The 21216-nt window shown below is 39.2% G+C and overlaps 2 protein-coding genes and 1 non-coding gene across 8 annotated transcripts in view; all 3 read left to right on the forward strand.

Annotated features, from left to right (window-relative positions):
• Positions 1 to 8489, forward strand: part of kcnh4b (potassium voltage-gated channel, subfamily H (eag-related), member 4b) — a 48642-nt gene extending 40153 nt beyond the window's left edge. Inside the window, exons 13-18 of one of the 2 annotated variants that reach the window (XM_085170876.1) lie at positions 376 to 758; positions 1439 to 1533; positions 3134 to 3210; positions 4095 to 7706; positions 7794 to 7876; positions 8042 to 8072. In XM_085170876.1, the coding sequence (XP_085027002.1) occupies positions 376 to 758; positions 1439 to 1533; positions 3134 to 3210; positions 4095 to 5132 (1593 nt within the window). In that variant the 3' untranslated portion in view covers positions 5133 to 7706; positions 7794 to 7876; positions 8042 to 8072. The other variant, XR_014875786.1, reaches the window with a different exon arrangement.
• LOC146512659 (ras-related protein Rab-5C-like) lies at positions 7794 to 20877 on the forward strand. Of its 5 annotated transcripts, none has more exons than XM_085170904.1 (9): positions 11702 to 11821; positions 11911 to 11991; positions 12153 to 12263; positions 12370 to 13668; positions 14487 to 14786; positions 15600 to 15751; positions 18944 to 19066; positions 19174 to 19267; positions 19437 to 20877. In XM_085170904.1, the coding sequence occupies exons 5-9, from the start codon at positions 14615 to 14617 to the stop codon at positions 19562 to 19564; spliced, it is 669 nt and encodes a 222-aa protein (XP_085027030.1). In that variant the 5' UTR covers positions 11702 to 11821; positions 11911 to 11991; positions 12153 to 12263; positions 12370 to 13668; positions 14487 to 14614; the 3' UTR covers positions 19565 to 20877. The 5 variants fall into 5 exon arrangements, 4 of the variants coding, with proteins under 4 accessions (XP_085027034.1, XP_085027030.1, XP_085027031.1 ...); XR_014875787.1 differs by lacking the exon at positions 11702 to 11821 and having other exon boundaries at positions 11828 to 11991; positions 19437 to 19929; positions 19960 to 20877; XM_085170908.1 differs by lacking the exons at positions 11702 to 11821; positions 11911 to 11991 and adding an exon at positions 7794 to 7876.
• trnaq-uug (transfer RNA glutamine (anticodon UUG)) lies at positions 10745 to 10816 on the forward strand. The gene has a single exon. It is a non-coding gene; the product is annotated as a tRNA-Gln (tRNA).
• Positions 20878 to 21216: the final 339 nt, after the last annotated feature.

Here is a 21216-nt window from a genome sequence, read left to right on the forward strand (position 1 = left end):
CTACCCCTAAGGTCAAATTATTGACTTGACTTGAAAATAAACTGAAATTTTGACTCGCAAGTAGCAGATTTTTTTTTTCCAGTTGCAAAAATAAGCTCCTATAATCTTTCAATAGTTAAGCCTTCGAAAAAGTTCATGGATCCAGATCCAGATGTGACTCAAAGAGTTAACCATTTAACTAAATCAAGACAAAGTCCCATTTCAGTTAAAATTATAATGCGAATCCAAATACACCATCCAAAAGCAAATAGGTCTTCTTACTGATCTTGCTAACAAGCAGAGCTAACTACCACCACTTTACTGTTTTTATCTTACTATTTTGAGAGTGTACAGTTTAGTTGCTAACTCTCCATACTGTACTTTCTTTTTGTGCAGCAATCCAGGCTTCCTTCTATTGTGGAAACCAAGACTGATGACCCTGACGACTCCTTCCACCTGTCTCCAGCCACGCGCTCCCGCCGCAACCTCCTGCTGCCCAACTTCACCAGCCCCGTTCGTCGCACCTCCCTGGGGAACCTCCTGGGGGACGAGTTACGGCAGTTCAACGCCCTGCGACGCTGCCGTTCGCCGAACCTTAGCCGTGGCTTCCTCGGACAGAGCTCCCCTCAGCCACCTTCGAAAAAAGAGCACACGACTCCTGTCTCAGCCCCGAGCACGGCATCAACCGCAGCTGAGGGAGAGTCAGGAGCTGAGCAAAAGCCTACAAAGCTGCTTATTCCAACTGTCACTTGTTTTGGGCCACCGGATCTTAGTCCCAGGTAATTTAGTTTCAGGCCTCAGCCAGAACATAAGTAATAAGGCAAAGGCTAAATTAATGTCATACAATTCAATGCAGTTTAATAATAATATGTACTCAGGAACTATAATACTAACTAAAGTACTTTACGGCTGTTCTATGTGTGTTTTGATGATACATAAGGAGCATAATTTTTTTCTTTCTACTTCAAAACAATTTTACTCTTATTTCTTGAATGTTTATATAGTCACCTTGATTTTAATACAGTCATAGTATCTCCAAGAGCATCTGAATGAGGCTTTTCAGTAATGGACTGAGCAGAAAGCTGCAGATGGAGTGTATTTGTATTTTTTTATTTTAATTTGTATTGTATTTTTTAATTATTAATATATTTATATTTCAACAGATGTTACTGCATTTCATAACCATCACACCTTATACTCCCGATCCAGCTATCTGTATTCATAATGCATCCCTAAGTCACCCAGTAAGTTCTAGGTATGGGTAAGTGCTGGTTCACAGAGCTCAGGTGTCCGCCCCTCCAGACTTGTGCTGCTGTCTTCATGTTCAAACCCACATGGGCGTCTGCCAGCAGCAGCTCTCATGGCACATCGCTCGGTCGTCTCTTGGCTCCAGTGATAATTGAAAAAGCTCTACTGTTACATTAACTCCGGTCTCCCTCCTCTTCACCCCTCTCGCCAGGGTTGTAGATGGCATCGAAGACAACAGGAGTACGTTCCATTTCAACGTGGAGCACAGCGGGCCTAATGCCAGCTCAGAGAGCAGCAGCACCCAAGGTAAGTCAAACCACCCACGAGCTGCTAGGGTCACCTGGGTGCCAGATGGCTGGAGGTAAACTCAGGAGTTCAAATAGTGGATACCACGAGGCAGGTCTGCCTGCTTTAGGGGGAATATGAGAGCGCAGCAGAATGAAATGACAGCCAGGTGTCCACAGAGTCAGAGAACATGTTAAAGGACAACTGAGGTCAAAGCAGGGCTCTGGCCATCTGACCTCAATCTCCACACATGGTTGCTTTCCTCCTAGGATTACTATCAGTTTCAGTTCAGTAGAGATTCAGCTAATTTGCTTATTAAGGGGAGTGCTTTGGTAGCATAGTCTTGCAACTTGCATCTCTTTAGCTCCTCTCTGGCGATCTCCAGTTTCTGTTTTGATTGCAGACAGTTATTCCTGTCTGCCTATCATCATCTGCTTGCTTGTGGACACTATGATACTAGACCAAGGTTATATAGAAAGCCAAAGCACTTTCTACAAAGACTGCAAAACCAGGATAAAGTTAAACACTATGTAACACAGTGCAATGTGCAACTGTATTAGATTGCATAATATAAATTTTTTTTCCAAATATGTGTTGCATTATGCACTCCAACAGAACAGCACATTAAACTCTCTATACACCTCACAAATCTGCTGTTACAACTGACACATCCCACCCACCTCAGACAGATAAATTAATGCATGTACAGTTTGTGAATTTTCTGTATTTGTGTAAAACTATAGCCTAAAATATCATCCTTTTTTCTTGCAAGTCATAAAAGAAGAAAAGAAGGACTAAATTTAATAAAAAATAAATCACTTGGTCTCTCTTTTTTTTTTTTTAGGAAGAATAAGGAAGCGTTAGATACCTGTTGACGGGAAAGTGTGTGAACCTCTAAGAATAGTTGGAAATTTGCACGTGAAATTAGAGTGAGGTTCTTTCAGTCAGTAGGATGACAATCATGACTCGGCTCCCCTGTAGTATTTTTAAAAAAGAGATTTAGAGCTCTGTCCTCCCCGGTGTTTCAATCTCAACATGGGAACAACGAGGAGCCACTGGTCAGTCGAGTCGAGATCTTTGTCTGGTGTACAGATAGAGGATGCTCACAAAGAAACCATGGGTAACATCTAAGTAGCTGAAGTCCCTTCTAATAATGATGTTCATGTTTATGAACCCACCATCAAGAGAACAGTGAACAACAACGGTGTGCATGCAGGACTGCAAGGAAAGAGAACGGGGCTGTCTGTCTGCACTACAAAGCTGTTTAAAACTATGTTTTGTGGATGAAAGAAAAGCTTAAATTTCCTCCAGGTAGATTCCTCATCAAAAGTTACCAAAAGCATTGAATTGCAATGACTCCTGGGAGTCAGAGGGTCACACCAGACACTCAAAGCGAAGGATCCCTTATTTTTGTCCATCATAAAAAAAATGTTTCTATTTTGGGGATTTAAGTGAAATTTGGATGACGTTTCATTTATAGAGAAATTTAAACATACATAGTTACACATGCATGTATAACGTCTATCTGGGGTCATGCAACATAATTTTGCTTTATATTAAAATTGATCAATCCTCCTGGGAGCTAAAACTCCTCCTATTTTTCTTCTCCTCGTTTCCCAAGACACCACACAAAATAATCCTGCTCTGTTCCTGGAGACGGAGGAGGTCAGGCAGAGCATCAGTCAACTCAACCTTCAGGTGAGCTACAGCCCCTTAGCCCAAATTAAAATTGATAGCACCGAGGATAATGTAGCCCTGAGTGTGAATTCTCACAGATCCAGAGCAGTTTGCTCAGTGCTCTCCTTCTTATTATCATACATTCTGTCTTTGGTAGTGACTGAATATGAAACACAGGGGGAATTATTAAGTAACAAAATCCATCTTATTTTATGTTGCATGTAAAAAGCAAAAATTATAGAATCACAAGCTTTACTTTTTTTGTCACACAGATACATTTCTAGCATCTCATCTACTATCGGCTTGCTTGGTGTATGTAAAGGAAAAATATAAAGTGAGATGAAGCGGACTTGATGCCGGCCTATACCTCAGTCTCCCCCTGCTCGCTTAATCTGAATGTAAATAGAGCGAAAGCAGGTGCAGCAGGAGTATCCAGATGGGTGCTGTCTGAAGTCAATATTAATTAATCAGCAGGGCACTTCTGCAATGCAGAGGATGGCTGGTAGTGCTGACTTTGCAATTTAAAAAATAGTTGACAACCTCTCTCTACTTGTGGCCCTTTTGGCCCCCATCTGCATTTTGTACATCCTTAGCTTTCTGTCTGCTTTATTCTTTGCTAGGGTCACTTACCTGCTCTTCTTCCTTGATTTCACAAGTGCTTTAGAAGACATCTCTTCAAGAGGGGATTTCAACTTTTTTACAGTCCTCGGAAGGTCATCAGAAAGTTATAGCTGGACATCAGCCTGAGAGTAAACTTTAAAGAGAGAAGCTGATTAATTCATTAATTAAGCAGCGATAGAACCTTATCATTTGTTACCTTAATGTTTCCCTTGAAAATTTACCTACATTGAATAAGTTGGAAGTCTTTAAATGTCACATGTAAACTGTAAGTGCTCTCTACACAGATGGGCACGTTAAACCAGGAAGTCTCTGAGCTCACCAAGAGCCTTCACCACATGATGCACATCCTCCAGGCTCACGTATCTTTTCATCACTACAATGCCTCTTTCCCCTCCCATCCGTGTGGTGTCCAAATGGCGTCCAACTCTCCCAGAGCCTCCAACAGCGGCATGCCTTTTAGTCATAGTTCAACCTTCCACCTCCATAACGTTCCCGGGAGCCACTATTCCCACCAAAGTGCCCCAGCCGCTGGCCACTGGAGCTGCAGTGGAACTGCTGAAACCCCAACAGAGAGCCACCCGCGGCCTCAGTCCTGTAGTCCGCCTGCTAACCACTGTCCAACACTCTCTCCAAAATCTTCTCCTAAATCTGTCCCGTGTCATAGCTCTGAGAGCATGACTGCACATCTGTGGACCAGCCCATCACTTCTTAGCATCAGCCCAGGCTTCCATGGAGGAAGTCCAGGCCTTCCACCTCATGCTGGACATGAAGACAACAGACCCCTCGGTGCTAGCTCAACTACCATCAGTAAGTCCCAGCCCACTTTGTGCCTGCAGCCTCCCAGTGATAATGATGAATACTCTTGCCTTTTGTCCAGTGTCCCTACAGGAATGTCCACACACAGCCTGCTGGACACATCACCCAGTCATTATGCCAACCTTAATCCTTTAAAAGCCTCAAATGAGGCCATGTGTGTCCTGATGTCCACCCAGCCATCTCACCCTCTGATCCAGGATACCTCAATCTTCCAAATTAAGGATTCAAACTCCTCTCTCCACCCTGTCTCTTCCTCTCCACCCACATTACCATGCCAGCCTTTTGGGAGTTCTTTGGATTCAGGATCGTTACAATCTGATGTTATTGAGCCCCATCTCCCACTAGGTGACCCATCTGCGGTGGAGCACACCAGTCTGGAATGCCTACTGGGAAACACAGGCTCTTTGGAAAGCAGGGACAGTGGAAGTGCATCTTCACGAAGGTCCAGCATCGGCGTTCAGACTCAGAGCACAGAGCAGTCGTGGTGCCTGGACCTCACGGATTAATATTTCCACATCTCAGCAGCAGACTGGAACAAAGCAGAACCCAACACGAAATTTCTAACATGCAACTTCTTCATGCAACAGTGTTTTCTGAGACTCTGGCAGAGACTGTCGATGTGTGCTCTGTTTCCCCACCTTTTACTTCCCATGCTCCCTTATTACTCAAACTCCACGCAATTTACAATATTTCTATGCAAAAGCATGTATTTTGTGCTTCATTTTGGCTTTACTGAAGTGTGTCTAAAAAAGAAAAAAGCTCACGACAGTGGGTTCCAGTATATATATTGTATATTTTTTCCAACATCTTCAGAACAACTTGCAGTTGATAATGCCTGTTACCTCCTTGCATGGTAAAGTAATTTATTCTTTTTCCTACGGAAAAGGTTTCCAAATTAATGTGTAAGCATTCTACATGACAACCAGTTGATTGTGTACACAGGCGCTGTATCTATGTGCAGAGAGGTGAGGATGATTTGCTGTTTTAAGAATACAGAGGAACAAAAATGAAACATGCCTCACTTTGCATGTAGACAGTAGAGTATGTGCATCACACGGCGTAGATTGTTTATTGTTTTTAATTGAATGTCTTTCTCGGTTCAGCCTTCTGGGTTGTTTTGTGAATATTTGGACAATAAGTATCTAATATTTAAACTCCACCAACCAGTACACAGTACTTACTTATGATTTCAGTTATAATTATGTTAAAGCAGTCTTAAAACGTCAAAATTTCCTATTTTTCCTCACTAAAGCGTTAAATAGAGCAAAACAATGCAAAAGAAAATCTTCTTCAAGCATTTACAATAAACACACCATAGCTGCTCATAATTTAAACATAAATAAAAAGATTTAGCTTCAAAGAAAAAAATAAAGTGGGTCCCATTAAATATTTAAACTGGTCTTAATTTACAAAATAAAAATGCCTCCGAGGGACAAAAAGATGAACTTATGACACTTATAGAATATTCAGAGTATTCAGGAACTTTTGAATGATTTCTCTCTGGCTGACAAAATAAATATGCAGAAAATGTGCAACTGTGTCCTTTGCTGTTGTATCACACTTACCACTGTTTATGCAAATGATATTTCAGAGACAGAAAACATGTCAGAATAACCAGCATACTGTGTGCTATATATGACTGCTTAGTTGCAATAAGCCATCAGCAGTAAGCATAAGCTTTGGAATTATTTAAGGAGAAAATGCAGTTACCGGTTATTTGTGTCAAAGCTTGAGAAAAAAGAAAAAGACAGAAACTGGATTATTTTTCACTGAGGCAAAGCTCAGAATTTTCTTGGATTTGGATTACGATGCTTTGCTGTTATTTGACAGGTTATTTGTGGTTTTCAAATCTCATGGTATTGCTTACATATATCAGTATAAAGACTTTTATATGCCAAGAAAAGTCGTGTTTTTGCGGTTTTTCCTCAAACGTTTCCTGTTTAGTTATTAGGTGATTAGTACTGATGCCTGAAAAAGACCAAAGCTCACAATTATTAGACATCACTGTATTTGTTTAGTTTACTTTATTATTACTCTGGAAATTTGATGATTTGATGATCTTGATAATTAAGTTAAATTTGCAGCCCCGAGTTTAACAAAATGAGAAACGAGAGGGCTGCAGCAGTTCAGCTTTGAAATAAATGGCTTAATTTTTGATATCTTTGAAGAAAGGATTAAAGAGGAAAAAAATTGTTTTTTTTAGAAACATGAATGTGTCCACAAGTTGAATAAAATTTCAGACGACCACAGAAGAACACAAAGTCAGCACCGTGCTTTCTTAAAAGAAGAGGATTTGCAGCTGCTCTGCGTCTCATTAGGGCCTTTGAAGGCAATGGCGCTGGTTTATCCTCGTCCTTACTCGCCACTCAATCTGATTATATAAGTGAATGTACAATAATTGTGTTTTTCAAAAGAAGCTGTTGATGAAACTTCCCAGACAAGAAAATAAGCAAACAAATGATCTTCTTTGCTGATTGGAACAGAGTAACTCTTCATATCTACATTTTTATGTAAATTTGGTTCATTATTAACTCATTATTTACACTTTCTAACAGAAGCAAAGTTGTTTAACTGGAAAATCTGTTGGAAAACATCGGAATATGACGCTATTCCTTCAACTGCATATTGTGCATTCCCTGTAAGTTGTGTCAGTGTGTGTTTTCCTAGGATCCACCATGTGGGTGTTCCAGGTGTTCAAGGTAATATTACACTGAGCATGCAAAAGCAATGCAAATATTACACAACAGGTCAGAAGAATTGGTTGATTGCGCTTTATACGTGTCCTCACGTCATGTTGTTACTTTGCGCTGCATATGTTGCTTATACAAACAGAACAATTGGTGTGCAAATATATTTGCACATTCTCTTGATGAGTCAAGTGGTGTCACGGTGTGTTTTTGCAGCATCACAGTCTCATCTTGATATTTCACTCTGTGTTTGTGCAAAAACCCACATGAAGTTTTGAGTTAATGATACACTAGATTCACATCAATTGCACAACAAGACCAAATAACAAAGGAGGATGAAAACCCAGCTGACACACATTTGAGGAATCACTCAACAGAAGGATCGTTCATCAGGTGGGATGTGTTTGTCTTTCATTGTGTGGATTATGGAGGAGCTTAAAGAGTTTGATCTTCTCACATTTATTCCCTTTTTTCATACAGAGATTGGTGCAGTGAGGTGAGGCATCGTGAAGACATGAAGACTGTGATTGTTGCTGTTTTGGTTTTGCTGGTCGTCAGCCAGAGTGAGTGAAGCTGCAGCCTGTTTTATATATGCATCATTTTCCATATCTGTCAATGAGGCACATTTGGGAGACTCTGCTACTGTTCTATTTACTGTATTTAAATCATTGGCTGTGAAAATGCTTTGCTACAGTGATTAAACCTGATTTGTTTCTTTTTTTTTGCAGCATCACAGTCTGATCTTAATCTTTCTCTCTGTGTTTGTGCAAAGATGAAGTTTTGAGTTAATGATACACTGGATTTGCATCAATTTCACAACAAGACCAAATAAAAAAGGAGGAGGATGGAGGATGGAGTTAAGCTGCAGCCCTGTTTAAAAGCTACTTTCTATATCAAACATCTGCCCATGAAACAAGTGAGGCTTGAGAAGCTCTGCAACAGTTCACTTTGAATTAGATATCGTTTTTGGGGTTTTGGGGGTATTTTTAGATTTTAGAGATAAAATTGCAGCTTCCTGAATGCTCTTGTATCAAACCCAGTTGGTTTCTTTGTTTTTTAGGTGAAGCCCTGAAGTGTTACTGTGGAGGTCTGTCGTACTGCCCAAACTCTGTGGAGTTCTGCCATGGCTTTAACAATGTCTGCAGCACTGTCTTCCTTCATGCAAAATCTAGTAAGTCCAAACCCTCATTTGGTTTACTGTGCAGAAAAAAAAAAAGAAAAAAATTAAATCAGTTACAACAAATGATTTCATACCACCATGTTTTCCTTGTTTCCACAGCTCCCAGATATTCCAAAGGTTGCATGAAGTCAAATGTCTGCAGGACAGTGACTCGGCCTGGTGTATTATCTATCCATTGCTGCTCAACTGATCTGTGCAACAGATACTAATGCCTGTAAACATGTTTACTGTCATGTAGTGTGCATTCTGGTGTTCTCATAATAAAGAGCAGTTTATTTCATCTTTGGCTTTTATATCAGTTCTTATTTGTATTATTTTCTATTCTCTAGAGAATTAATTGGGTTTGTTTTCTTAAATGACAACATCACTTCATTACACTAATGTTTTTGAACTATTAGTTATTTATTGAACACTAACTAGGTTTGTTATGGCCAATTTACAGAGGTGCTCATCATGAAATATGGTTTGTCAGTGGTTTGTTAAAGTAATAATTTCTGATTTTACATACAAAAAGCTGTTATAGGAAACTAACCAAAAAACTGAAACACCGAGGACATTAAAATGTGACTTAAAATTGTCAGTCAGTCAAAAGGTTATGCTTTAGCCAGAAGCAGGAAGCTATATTTAGATTATTATTAATATCCTTTTGTTATTCATTTATTGGGAAAATGCATCAAAGCGTTGTTACATGGGTGTTAGAAAACTGGAATGACTAAACAAGGAAAATGTTCAAAACAGAAATAAATGACACAAACATAAAGAGACTGTTTACAGATGTTTGTATATATATTTTAAAATAAATACATACAAAAAAAACCCACTGATATAAAAGATCTGATATTTACAGTGCAACATAATGAGTTGGTATGATGTACTGACCTCAATACTATACCTCATGCACAGTATGTTATATTCCTGAATTAGTCTTATGTGTAAGAAGTATGGTAAAAGTAAGGACACAGGTTATATGTTTGTATTTAATTAGCCAACACTAGAGGATTTCATTTGGTTTCATTACTTGACAGAAATTACATGAGTTAAGTGGGATAGAAATTGCAAAGACCAGACAAGACCAGATGTAAGCTTGTACTTAACGCTCACTATGAACAATAAAAAGGCAGTATACCTAACAGACAACTTACCAAAAAATCAATTTTAAATTGTATCTTTATGCATGTTGTTACCAGCAGCCTGTCACACAATTTGTTCCCATTTCTTTAGTAGAATCTATGAAAAATGTCAAAGTTAATGCAAACTCCCAAAATCCCAAGAGCTATTAGCTGAAAACGTGACATATCTCAGCACGGTGTCCAGTGTGTCCTTAAAATAGAGGGAAATTGGACAAATGGACCGAACAAGTACCAGGCCTAAAAAATATCTACAGCAGGTGAACAGTATCTGAAGGACATTAAGAGGTAAGAAAAAATCCAGCAGACCTGACACATACATCTGGCCCTTCAGTTGATCCATCTACTGTTTGCTGAGACCTTGTCAGAAATAGTCCCAGAGGATGGTTGGCTGTCAAAAAGCCTTTCTTAACCAAGGCAAACAGGAAGAACAGGTTGAGGTGTTACATAAGAACTGGACTGAAAATCAACAGATCCAGATGAATCCAAATTACAAATTTTTTTGTTCAAATCATCATCACTATGCCCAGAGGAGGTCAGGGGAGATGTGTTGTGGTGAGAGTGTCTACAGCAATCTTTAAACCTTTGAAACTCAGTCGAGACTCTGTCATGGTTTGTGGCTGCAATTCAGCCAGTGGTGTTGGGAACGGTGTTGTCAGATGTGAATCTATCATGCAGTACTATCTGGAAAACATCTGGTTGACAATTTTCAGCACGATAATGATCCTAAATCATTTTAACAGAGAAAAGAACAAAAGGCAACCAACATCTAAAGAAGAGCTTTGAATGTCCTTCAAGAAGCCTGGAGAGCTAGACTATTTAAAGAAATTACAAGAACGCTTGCCTAAAAGAGTTCAGAATGTGTTAAAGAATAAAGGTGATCATACCAAATATTGATTTTCAAGCTCGTTAGAGTTGTACAAACTCTGTTTTTCCCTTAAATGCTGCATTTTAATTTATCTTTTCAGATGTTTCAATAAATCGCTGCACCAAATTCCAATTTTCCAAGAAAACATAAAGTAATGAGGGGTGACTTGACACTTCTTCTATTTTTCATTTTATATTATGCCAATACTCAGTAAATAAAAGCTCTGGTTTTTCAGTGACACCAGTCTTTGAGAAGCGGTTCCATGGTGTAATGGTTAGCACTCTGGACTTTGAATCCAGTGATCTGAGTTCGAATCTCAGTGGAACCTGATGTCAAATTAAACTCTTTGTAAATGGATACTGGATTTCCATATATGTCTGCATTTATTTCACATTTTCCTGACAAAACATTAACAAAGAGAAGTGACTTGAGACTTTTGCACAGCTCTGTATGTATGCTGAGACCTTTTTGGTTTATGCTGATTGTCTTGTTACAAAGACTCCATGGGCTTATTTGGCAGTTTTCAACTTTGACAAAATCAAAATCGTGTTTTAAAAGGTCATGTTTTTTTAAAATCTCTTTCCAGTTCTACATTAACACTTTATGATTATTTTTGAGGAATCACTCTCCAGAAGAATCATTCATCAGGTGGGATGTGTTTGTCCTTCGATATGTGGATTATGGAGGAGCTTAAAAAGTTTGATCTTCTCACATTTATTCCCTACTTCTACATTAACACTTTATGATTATTATTTTTTTATTTTTCAGGGTTCTTTTTATTAGTATTCAAAGATTGAAAGATTTGTTTTTCAGACATTTTTCATCTGTTTGTTTATGTTGTAAAACAGCTTCTCTATTTGATTGCTTACTGGAAATTTTCAGGGACACACTGATCTGAAAATGTCCCTTATGATTGCACTCTGGTATTTCCAAGATCAATAACAAATCTTCAAACTAAACAATTCTCTGTATTTGAAGAGGTTTTATCATGTTTTGTCATGCAAATTGACCCTGTTACAATTTGCTCACCTATTTATTTATTTATTTGTAGTGTTGGTCCAAAGTGGCTGATTGCGCTGTATACGTGTCCTCACATCATGTTGTTACTTTGCGCTGCATATGTTGCTTATACAAACAGAACAATTGGTGTGCAAATATATTTGCACATTCTCTTGATGAGTCAAGTGGTGTCACGGTGTGTTTTTGCAGCATCACAGTCTGATCTTGATATTTCACTCTGCACGCTTGCACAACAAGACCAAATAAAAAAGGAGGATGGAAACCCAGCTGTCACACATTTGAGGAATCACTCTCCAGAAGAATCATTCATCAGGTGGGATGTGTTTGTCCTTCAATATATGGATTATGGAGGTGCTTAAAAAGTTTGATCTTCTCACATTTATTCCCTTTTTTCATACAGAGATTGGTGCAGTGAGGCGAGAAATCGTGAAGACATGAAGACTGTGATTGTTGCTGTTTTGGTTTTGCTGGTCGTCAGCCAGAGTGAGTGAAGCTGCAGCCTTTTTTATATATGCATCATTTTCCATATCTGTCAATGAGGCACATTTGGGAGTCTCTGCTACTGTTCTATTTACTGTATTTAAATTATTGGCTGTGAAAATGCTTTGCTACAGTGATTAAACCTGATTAATTCTTTTTCCCAGGTGAAGCTCTGAAGTGTTACTGTGGAGGTCTGCGACACTGCCCAAACTCTGTGGAGACCTGCCATGGCTATAACAATGTCTGCACCAGTGCCATCATTTATGCAGGATCTAGTAAGTCCAAACCCTCATTTGGTTTAGTGTGCAGGAAAAAAAAGAACAAAATTAAATCAGTTACAACAGATGATTTCATACCACCTTGTTTTCCTTGTTTCCACAGCTCCCAGATATTTCAAAGGTTGCATGAAGTCAAATGACTGCAGGATAATGAATCAGCCCGGTGTATCATCTGCCACTTGCTGCTCAGCTGATCTGTGCAACAGATAAATGGCTATCATACACAATATTTTCCAGCGAATAAATAATCCAATCCCACATATTGTGTAATACAATTTTCACAATAAAATCAACTAATTATACACTTACACTGTTTTATGGCCATCATAACTGCAAATCCTTTGTTAGTCTGGTGTTCCTTAGAATAGATTACTTCACTTTATTGTAATACAACTATAATTCAGGGGAGAAAAGAAAGCAAAATCAGACAATAACTTACATTTTCTGGAAAACAAAATACGGTTGTATCTTTGAGTGTGTTCCAAATCCCTCCGAATGTTATTTGCTTTCCAATTGCACCACCATGTGGCATTTAACCATGTGTTGTTTCTGCATAGAGATGACCTTTGTTACTAAAGAGTCACAGGAAAAATGTTTTTGTTTCTCAAAATGTGAGAAAGGTTTTGGAGTGACTGAGTCAAAGTCTGGACATAAATCCGACTGAAATGATTTGGCATGACTTTAAAGGCCATTCATGCTCAAGAAACCGCCAGTGTAGCTGAATTAAAACAATTCTGCAAAGCAGAGTTGGCCAAAATTTCTCTACGGAGTTGTGAAAGAATCATTACCAGTTATTGCAAAAGCTTGACTGCAATTTGTGCTGCCAAGGGTGGCACAACCAGTTATTAGGAAAGAAGAAAATACTTGGTTAATTGCGTAAATATCTCTGAAAATATAAATAGAATTAATGAATCCCTTGGCTACACAAATGTGTCTTTTAAATCGCATAACATCTAATTGTATTTCTAGCTTACTAAACATCCAGAAGGATATAATAATAATAAAAAAAAATAATGTCAATTATGTCATGAAAAGTTGGATCAAGTCTTTTTTTGGAGTATGAGTTTTTGAATTTAAACCTTTGTTGCAAATTACCCAAGCACTGCGAAATAATCTTCCTCTAAAAGTCATTGCAAGTGTTTCTGTCATTGATCATTTTAAAAATAGTACAGGACTGAGCTAGCTCCTGCTGACGTTCTGCAATCTCCGTATTTGATTGGCTGTGACATCACATCACATGACAAGCGAATCCAGGAAGTATTTTTGTTACTGAAGGCGGAAGCATATATTCCACAGAAGCTGGAAGTCTTTTAGTGGAACGGGAGAAAACGCTGTTAACGAGAAATAACATCGTTATAAGTCACTCTACACACGGTACAGCGAATCTTGTTTTTCGTTGTCGGTAAGAAACCCAAAACTTCCTGTTAGCCGATTAGCATTATGAACTGATTTGATCGTCGTTAATACAGACGAGCTTTAGCTTCCGAGCTAACTGTCTGACTGATGGTGTTTTTGTCCGTTTAGACGGTCAAAGTTAAACGACTAGCGGGTTCACCCGGTGCTTTTGGACTTGTAACTACAAATACGCACACTTAAATTGTTTGTTAGTGTCCTGTTTACTACAGAAGTATTTCAGCTTGTGAGACAGCATTAAAAACAGAATGGAGCCATTTCTAGGTTGTTTTAGCTTAACTCGTCAGCTGTTACTAACATGCCAGACTAGGTCTTTCAGGCCGATATCGATATCAGTGTTCGAGAGTTCAAGGCTGTATGTGGTGCCCTTTTCCATTTTATCATTTAAGTGTTTATTTTTATTTTTTTAACCAAACAACATTTGCTGCTGCTAACAAATAATTTCAGATAACTATGGCGGAGACCTGCTCAGCTGTACTTTTAGCAGTTAAAAAAGTGAACAGACCGCAGGTAGATCTATGGTTATGAACTTCACATGACAGCGACTGATGTGAATCTTTTGTGTCAGTTCGGTATTGTCTGATAGAAGAGCTGACAGGCTTTATAACGTAATTAATAATAACTTATATGATGGATACTGCGTTGTTTCTACGCTATAATCGGGGATAAACAAACGTTAGTCGAGCAGAGGTATGAGAAAACAAGTGTTATCTACAAGCTAACGTAAAAATCAGTCACTTATAGATATGTATTCCTAAAATGTACCCACAAAAAAAGGTTCAGTTTATTTTTTAAAAAATGTTTCAGGCTTGCCTGGATCACCGCTGTTTTGTCGCCCCGCAGTGTGATTTCTGACCTCGCTCACAATCGGTGCGTGGACTTCCAACTCTTCCCAAACTCCGAGTATTTAGTTTGTTTCCTAACAGTCTCTGTCAATGGCTGGACGTGGTGGTGGAGGAGCAAACAGGCCTAATGGTGCTGCAGCAGCAAATAAAATCTGCCAGTTCAAGCTGGTCCTGCTGGGGGAGTCAGCGGTGGGGAAGTCGAGCTTAGTGCTGCGCTTTGTCAAAGGGCAGTTCCACGAATTCCAGGAGAGCACCATTGGAGGTGAGAAACACGTTTCTAAATGAAGGAAACTGATTTTGTTCGGAAGCTGTAGGGGTTTCTCTAGGTAGATTATGTTGCTGTCTGCATGTTAAGTGAATATTGTTTGAAATTTAGGAATCTTAGTGCTGTATCAGGTTTGATAACTCACATGGGTAAATGTGCCTTTCGTATTCCTCTCAAGTATTCCCAAATGTTAAATGTCATTTAAAAACAAGCATCTGTAGAAGAGCTTTCCTTAAATAACATTGCTGAAATTTGGCAAATGTTTCATCAAAATAAAAGCTGTTCACATAAAGAACATGCATTCACTGGTCAGTATGTTAGGCACATCTTGCTAGTACCAAGTTGGGCCTCGTTTTACCTTCAGAACTGTCATAGTTCTTCATGGCATAGATTCTACTAGTGCCGAAAACATTACTCTGAGATTTTGGTCCATATTGACATGATAGTATCACACAGGTGATGCATATTTCTCAGCTGCATATGTATGATGCAAACCCCTGTTCAGCCACATCCAGAAGGTGCCCTGTTGAATTCAGATATGTGACTGTGATGACCATTTAAGTACAGTGAACTGATCGTTGAAGAAACCAGTTCGAGATGATACGAGTCTTGTGATGTGGCGCGTTATCCTACACAGAGGTTATCCATCTGTAGATGTAGCATTTAGAATTATATGAATTTGTGCCCAAGCTAATCTGAAGTGATGCAATGCCTCCTAACTTATCTTCAAATCAGATGTGAACAGGATAGTCTTCTAGGAAGATTGAGTGTTTCATTTATTTATTGTTTACGTTTTCATTCTCTCTGCAGCTGCTTTCCTCACTCAGACTGTCTGCCTTGACGACACCACTGTGAAGTTTGAGATCTGGGACACAGCGGGTCAGGAGCGCTACCACAGCCTGGCTCCAATGTACTACAGAGGGGCTCAAGCAGCCATCGTGGTCTATGACATTACCAACACAGTAGGTTTCACGCACAGGGTAACAGTTACAGTATCTCAGAAAACTGAGTATACCCCTCCAATTTTTGTAAATATTTAGTTATATATTTTCATGGGACAACACTGAAGATATGACACTTTGATACAATGTAGTCCGTGTACAGCTTATACAACAGTGAAAATTTGCTGTCCCCTCTAAATGACTCAACACACAGCCATTATTGCTTAAACCGCTGGCAACAAAAGTGAGTACGCCCCTAAGTGAAAATGTCCAAATTGTTCCCAATTAGCCATTTTCCCTCCCTAGTGTCATGTGACTCATTAGTTTCACAAGGTCTCAGGTGTAAATGGGAAACAGGTTGTTGAATTTGGTGTTATTGTTCTCACACTCTCTCATACTGGTCACTGGAAGTTTATTAGGCACCTCATGGTAAAGAACTGTCTGGGGATCTGAAAAAAAGAATTGTTACTCTACATAAAGATGGCTCAGGCTATAAGAATATTGCCAACACCCTGAAACTGAGCTGCAGCACGGTGGCCAAGACCATACATCAGTTTAACAGGACAGGTTCCACTCATAACAAAACTCGCCATGGTTGATCAAAGAAGTTGAGTGCACGTGCTCAACGTCATACCCAGAGGTCTTTTGAAAATAGATGTATGAGTGCTGCCAGAATTGCTGGAGAAGTTGAAGGCATTAAGGCCTGTCAGTGCTTAGACCATACGCCTCACACTGCATCAGATGGATGTCCTCACAGAAGGAAGCTTCTTCTTCTTCTAAAGATAATGCATAAGAAAGTCGGCAAACAGTTTGCTGAAGACAAGCAGACTAAGGACATTGATAAGACCAAGCTTAAGTTATTTGGTTCAGATTGTGTCAAGGGTGTGTGGTGGCAACCAGGTGAGGAGTACAAAGACAAGTTTGTCTTGCCTACAGTCAAGCATGGTGGTGGGAGTGTCATTGTTTGGGGCTGCATCAGTGCTGCTAGCACTGAGGAACGCATAATTGAGGGAACCCTGAATGCCAACATGTACTGTGACATACTGAAGCAGAGCATGATCCCCTCCCTTCAGAAACTGTCCCACAGGGCAGGATTCCAACATGATAACAAACCCAAACACACCTCCAAAAAGACCACTGACTTGTTAAATAAACTGAGGGTAAGCTGCTAAACAGACCTAGCATGTCTCCAGACTTAAACCCTATTGAACATCTGTGGGGCATCCTCTAATGGAAAGTGGAGGAGCGCAAGGTCTCCAACATCCACCTGCTCCATGATGTCATTATGAAGGAGTGGAAGAGGATTCCCATGGCAACCTGTGAAGCTCTAGTGAACTCCCCGCTCAATAGAGTTAAGGCAGTGTTGGAAAACAATGGTGGCCACACAAAATATTGACACTTTGGGCACAGTTTGGACATTTTCACTTAGGGGTTTACTCATTTTTGTTGCCAGTGGTTTATATTATAATAGTGGCAAAAATGTGAGGGGTGTACTCAGTTTCGTGACATACTGTATGATGCTTGCAGATACTGCTTTGTTTAATTCATTTGTTTCATTGTTTTGTTGCTCCCAAAAGTGGAAGAAGGCAAAATATGCTGATAATCAGTGATCATTTTTAAAAATCACTGAAAAAAACAGTTACAATTGTTAAGGTGTGTTTTGGCTTTTACTGAAGGATTCAAGATTCTCACTTATTTTTGTTTGGTTTTTTGCAATTAGCCTGTAACTATGATTTAGATACAACCTCAGATAAAGAGCAAAACATGATACATTCATTTAACTAAAACTAAGCCAAAATGAAAAAGCAATGTGTGAAAAACTAAGTACATCCTCACTGTTTCCATAGGAATTAAGAGTGTAAATAGTGGCACTTTAGTTGATCATTAGTAAGTGTGAGCACGTCTGTAAAAGCAGATGCTTTTCAATTTTCTGGTCTGGAGCATTCGGGTGTGTGTGTTTACAATGCCAAGGAGGAAAGACATCAGCGATGATTTTAAAGGGTTATAATGTCATTTCCAAATAAATTAAATTTATTATTCTCAGTAAAACTAATATTCACATGTGGAAAACATTAAACACAGTTTCTAATCTTCCAGCAAATGCACTGAACAAACCACAAGATGTGTGGAACAATGTTCTTTGAATAGATAAAACCAAAGTGGAGATGCTTGTCCATAATGCACAGCACCACTTTTGTGAAAACCAAACACAGCATATCAGCAGAAACGTCTCATACCAAGTGAGAGCACAGGGGTGGTGATTTGGGCTTTTGGCGGCCACAGGAGCTGGACACCTTGCGGTTCTTTATTCAACTATGATCTCATCAGTATACCAAATTATTCTAGAGCAGGGGTCCCCAATCCCAGTCCGCGAGGGCCGGTGTCCCTGCAGGTTTTAGGTGTGTCCTTGATCCACCACAGCTGATTTAAATGGATAAATTACCTTCTCAAGATGTCTTGAAGTTCTCCAGAGGCCTGGTAATGAACTATCATGTGATTCAGGTGTGTTGACCCAGGGTGAGATCTAAAACCTGCAGGGACACCGGCCCTCGTGGACTGGGATTGGGGAGCCCTGTTCTAGAGTCATATGTGAGGCCATCTGTCTGACAGTTAAAAAATAGCTAAAATTGGGTCATGGAACAGGACAATGATTCCCAGCACAACAGCAGATCTATAATAACGATGTCTGGAAAAAGAAAAGAAGTCAGATGCCTCGATGGCCCAGTCAAAGTAAGGACCTCAACCTCATTGAATGTTGTGGTAGGAGCTTAAAAAGCATTGCATAAACAAAGCAATATAGAGTGGGCCAGAATTCCTTCACAGTGATGTGAGAGACTGATAACATCATAGAGAAAATGAGGTGTGCTTAATTTTTTTACACAGTGCTTCTGCATTTTAGTTAAATTTTAGTTAAATAAATAATAACACGGTGTAACATGTTGTGTGTTGTTTCTCACCTGCAGTTGTATTTACCTAATATTTAAGATTATTTTTACATACATGACAGAGGGTGTGCTTTGACTCAGTGTAAGTTAATTTTAAACATATGCGTGTGTGTGTTCGTGTGTGTTCATGGGCTTGTGGGCTTTTTGAGGTCACATCAGCTATGCTAGTATGAAATTAAAAAAAAGAAAACATGCTTGACCAACATTAAAGATAGCTGTAGTGCTAAATACTTTGGGGAAATGCAAATTAAGTTTGTTGGTTTTTCAGGACACTTTTGATCGTGCGAAAAATTGGGTGAAGGAGCTTCAAAGGCAGGCCAGTCCCAACATAGTGATCGCTCTGGCTGGCAACAAAGCGGACATCGCAAACAAAAGAGCTGTCGAGTTTCAGGTATAAAGATGCATATCTTAATATACTTAATATAAGCAAAAAATCTGATATTTAGAGACTTCATTTGAATTTGTTGATTAACTTTTATATCTAAATCATGTTCTCAGGAGGCACAAGCCTATGCCGATGACAACAGTCTGCTTTTTATGGAGACCTCAGCCAAGACTGCTATGAATGTCAATGAAATTTTCATGGCTATAGGTAAGTAATGCATTTAGTCACATATTCCAGTTGACCAGTTTGGAATCACAAATTAACCTAACATACGTGATAGATTAAAAAAAAACTGTATTGGTTTATTGTCACCTTTTGGTGCTGTTTTGGTGTTTCGTAGCTTTATTTTGAAATATCTGTTCCCCTGTCCCTGTAGCGAAGAAGCTACCGAAGAGCGAGCCCCAGGGTACAGCTGGACAAGGTGGGCGGACAAGGACAGGAGTAGATCTAGAACAAACTAACCCTCAGGGCAGCAGCAGCAGCCGGTGCTGCGGCGGCAACTAAGAAGCAAGAAAAAACGAACTTGGTGAACGAGCCCTGAACATCATTTTAAGGACAGCATGTAGCAAAAAGCCAGAGAGGCAGGAGAGGGCAGAACCACTCGCCACTTCCACACTGAGATTACAGATGAGATTATCTGCATCCCGTTTGATTAAAGGAACTTTTGTAAAGCAAATCATAAGCTAGAGGGAATTCCCAAGATCCCTCACTACTTCTTCTCTGTCTTTCCCTTCTGTGTCTGTCCGCCTCCCTGTTGATCTTTAGCATCTCTCTGATGATCGAATGCTGTTATAAATGAATTTGAAGCATGATGCTGAGGTTGTTGGAATTGTTGGAGTGTGTGTGTGTGTGTGTGTGTGTGTGTGTGTGTGTGTGTGTGTGTGTGTGTGTGTGTGTAGAATATGTATATTTATATATGCACACACGTTTTCTACTCCTGTCATTTGCCTATATTCAGTGGGGAAAAAAAAGTACCCAAAAATATTAATCCTTAAATTACAAATGGTAGAGCGATTTAATCTTTTTGTCGTAATGCAGCATAAGCACCTGACATTAGCATGTGTAAGTTATCTTGATAGTGACAGGTGACATTTTGGAGTTAGCAGTTAGCCCTTGTATAAAATCATCTGACCGTGTCCTGACGTTGTCTCTATATGCAGGTTAGTCTGGTTGGTTGGTTAGTTCACAAGTTAAAGATGGAATCTTTTATCTTTGCAAGTTGGCCATCTCTGTGTCCAGAAATTAATATTATCCATTTCTGGAAAGAGGAGATAGAAGACTTCGAAGGTTCTGCTTAACATTTCAGTTTAATGATGCGAGCAGGAAGAGGCAGAACTTGAAGGGTAGATGATTTTTTTTTTAAACTTAATGTTGTTAGGCTGCACTAACTGCATTTACACTAACAGATCTAATCAGAGTGCAAGCCAAGCACCTCTAAATGTGCCCTGGATTGTCTGATTACATACCAATCACAGTGCATAAAATTACACCTGCATTCCTTATACTTTCCCATCATTAAATTATCTAGTTGCAGATCACATTGTAATGCCAGGTGTAGAGGTGGCTTTGGTTATTCTTAATAGGGAGTTGGGTGAGACTGTTATAATAAAAGCTCAAGACTTTGCTTGCTGAGGGTGGTCGTGATTGGAGGGGCTACACTTCTGAAGAGGCTGTACCATAAATGCAGTTGTTTTCTTGCATTGTTTTATTGCTAACTGTAACACCGGAGAGTTGCTAGCCTTTTTTAAAAAAAAAGAAAAAAAGAAATGTGAAATAACTTGTAAATCTGAAATGAAATAAATAACATACAAGATGCACTTTGTTTTGAGTTATTTTGTTGTTTTTTTCCCCAATACTTTGTGCCGTGTGACCTGAATAGCACAAGTGGTTAATAAAATGGATCGATTGTGCTGGAGTTACAGTGAAAAGTATTCGCAGCGCTTCACTTGTTCCACATTTGCCTTAATTTTTGTTACATTCTTATTCCAAAAATGGAATAAATGTATTATTTTATCTCAAAACTCCTACACAAAATATATACCATAATAACAAAGTGGGAAAAAAGTTTGATTGAGATTCTTGCAAATGTATTAAAAAGAAAGTTGGTTTGACATAGTTTGGAAAGGCCTATACCTGTCTATATGACCTCCCATAGC

The sequence above is a fragment of the Neolamprologus multifasciatus genome, chromosome 8, assembly GCF_963576455.1.
Source record: "Neolamprologus multifasciatus chromosome 8, fNeoMul1.2, whole genome shotgun sequence".
Classification (NCBI taxonomy): Eukaryota; Metazoa; Chordata; class Actinopteri; order Cichliformes; family Cichlidae; genus Neolamprologus; species Neolamprologus multifasciatus.

Coding starts and splice junctions, on each gene's coding strand:
- LOC146512659 (XM_085170908.1), top strand. CDS start 14,615: ATGGCTGGACGTGGTGGTGGAGGAGCAAACAGGCCTAATGGTGCTGCA. Junction 14,787..15,599: donor CCAGGAGAGCACCATTGGAG/GTGAGAAACACG, acceptor TTCTCTCTGCAG/CTGCTTTCCTCACTCAGACT. Junction 19,067..19,173: donor AAAGAGCTGTCGAGTTTCAG/GTATAAAGATGC, acceptor TCATGTTCTCAG/GAGGCACAAGCCTATGCCGA.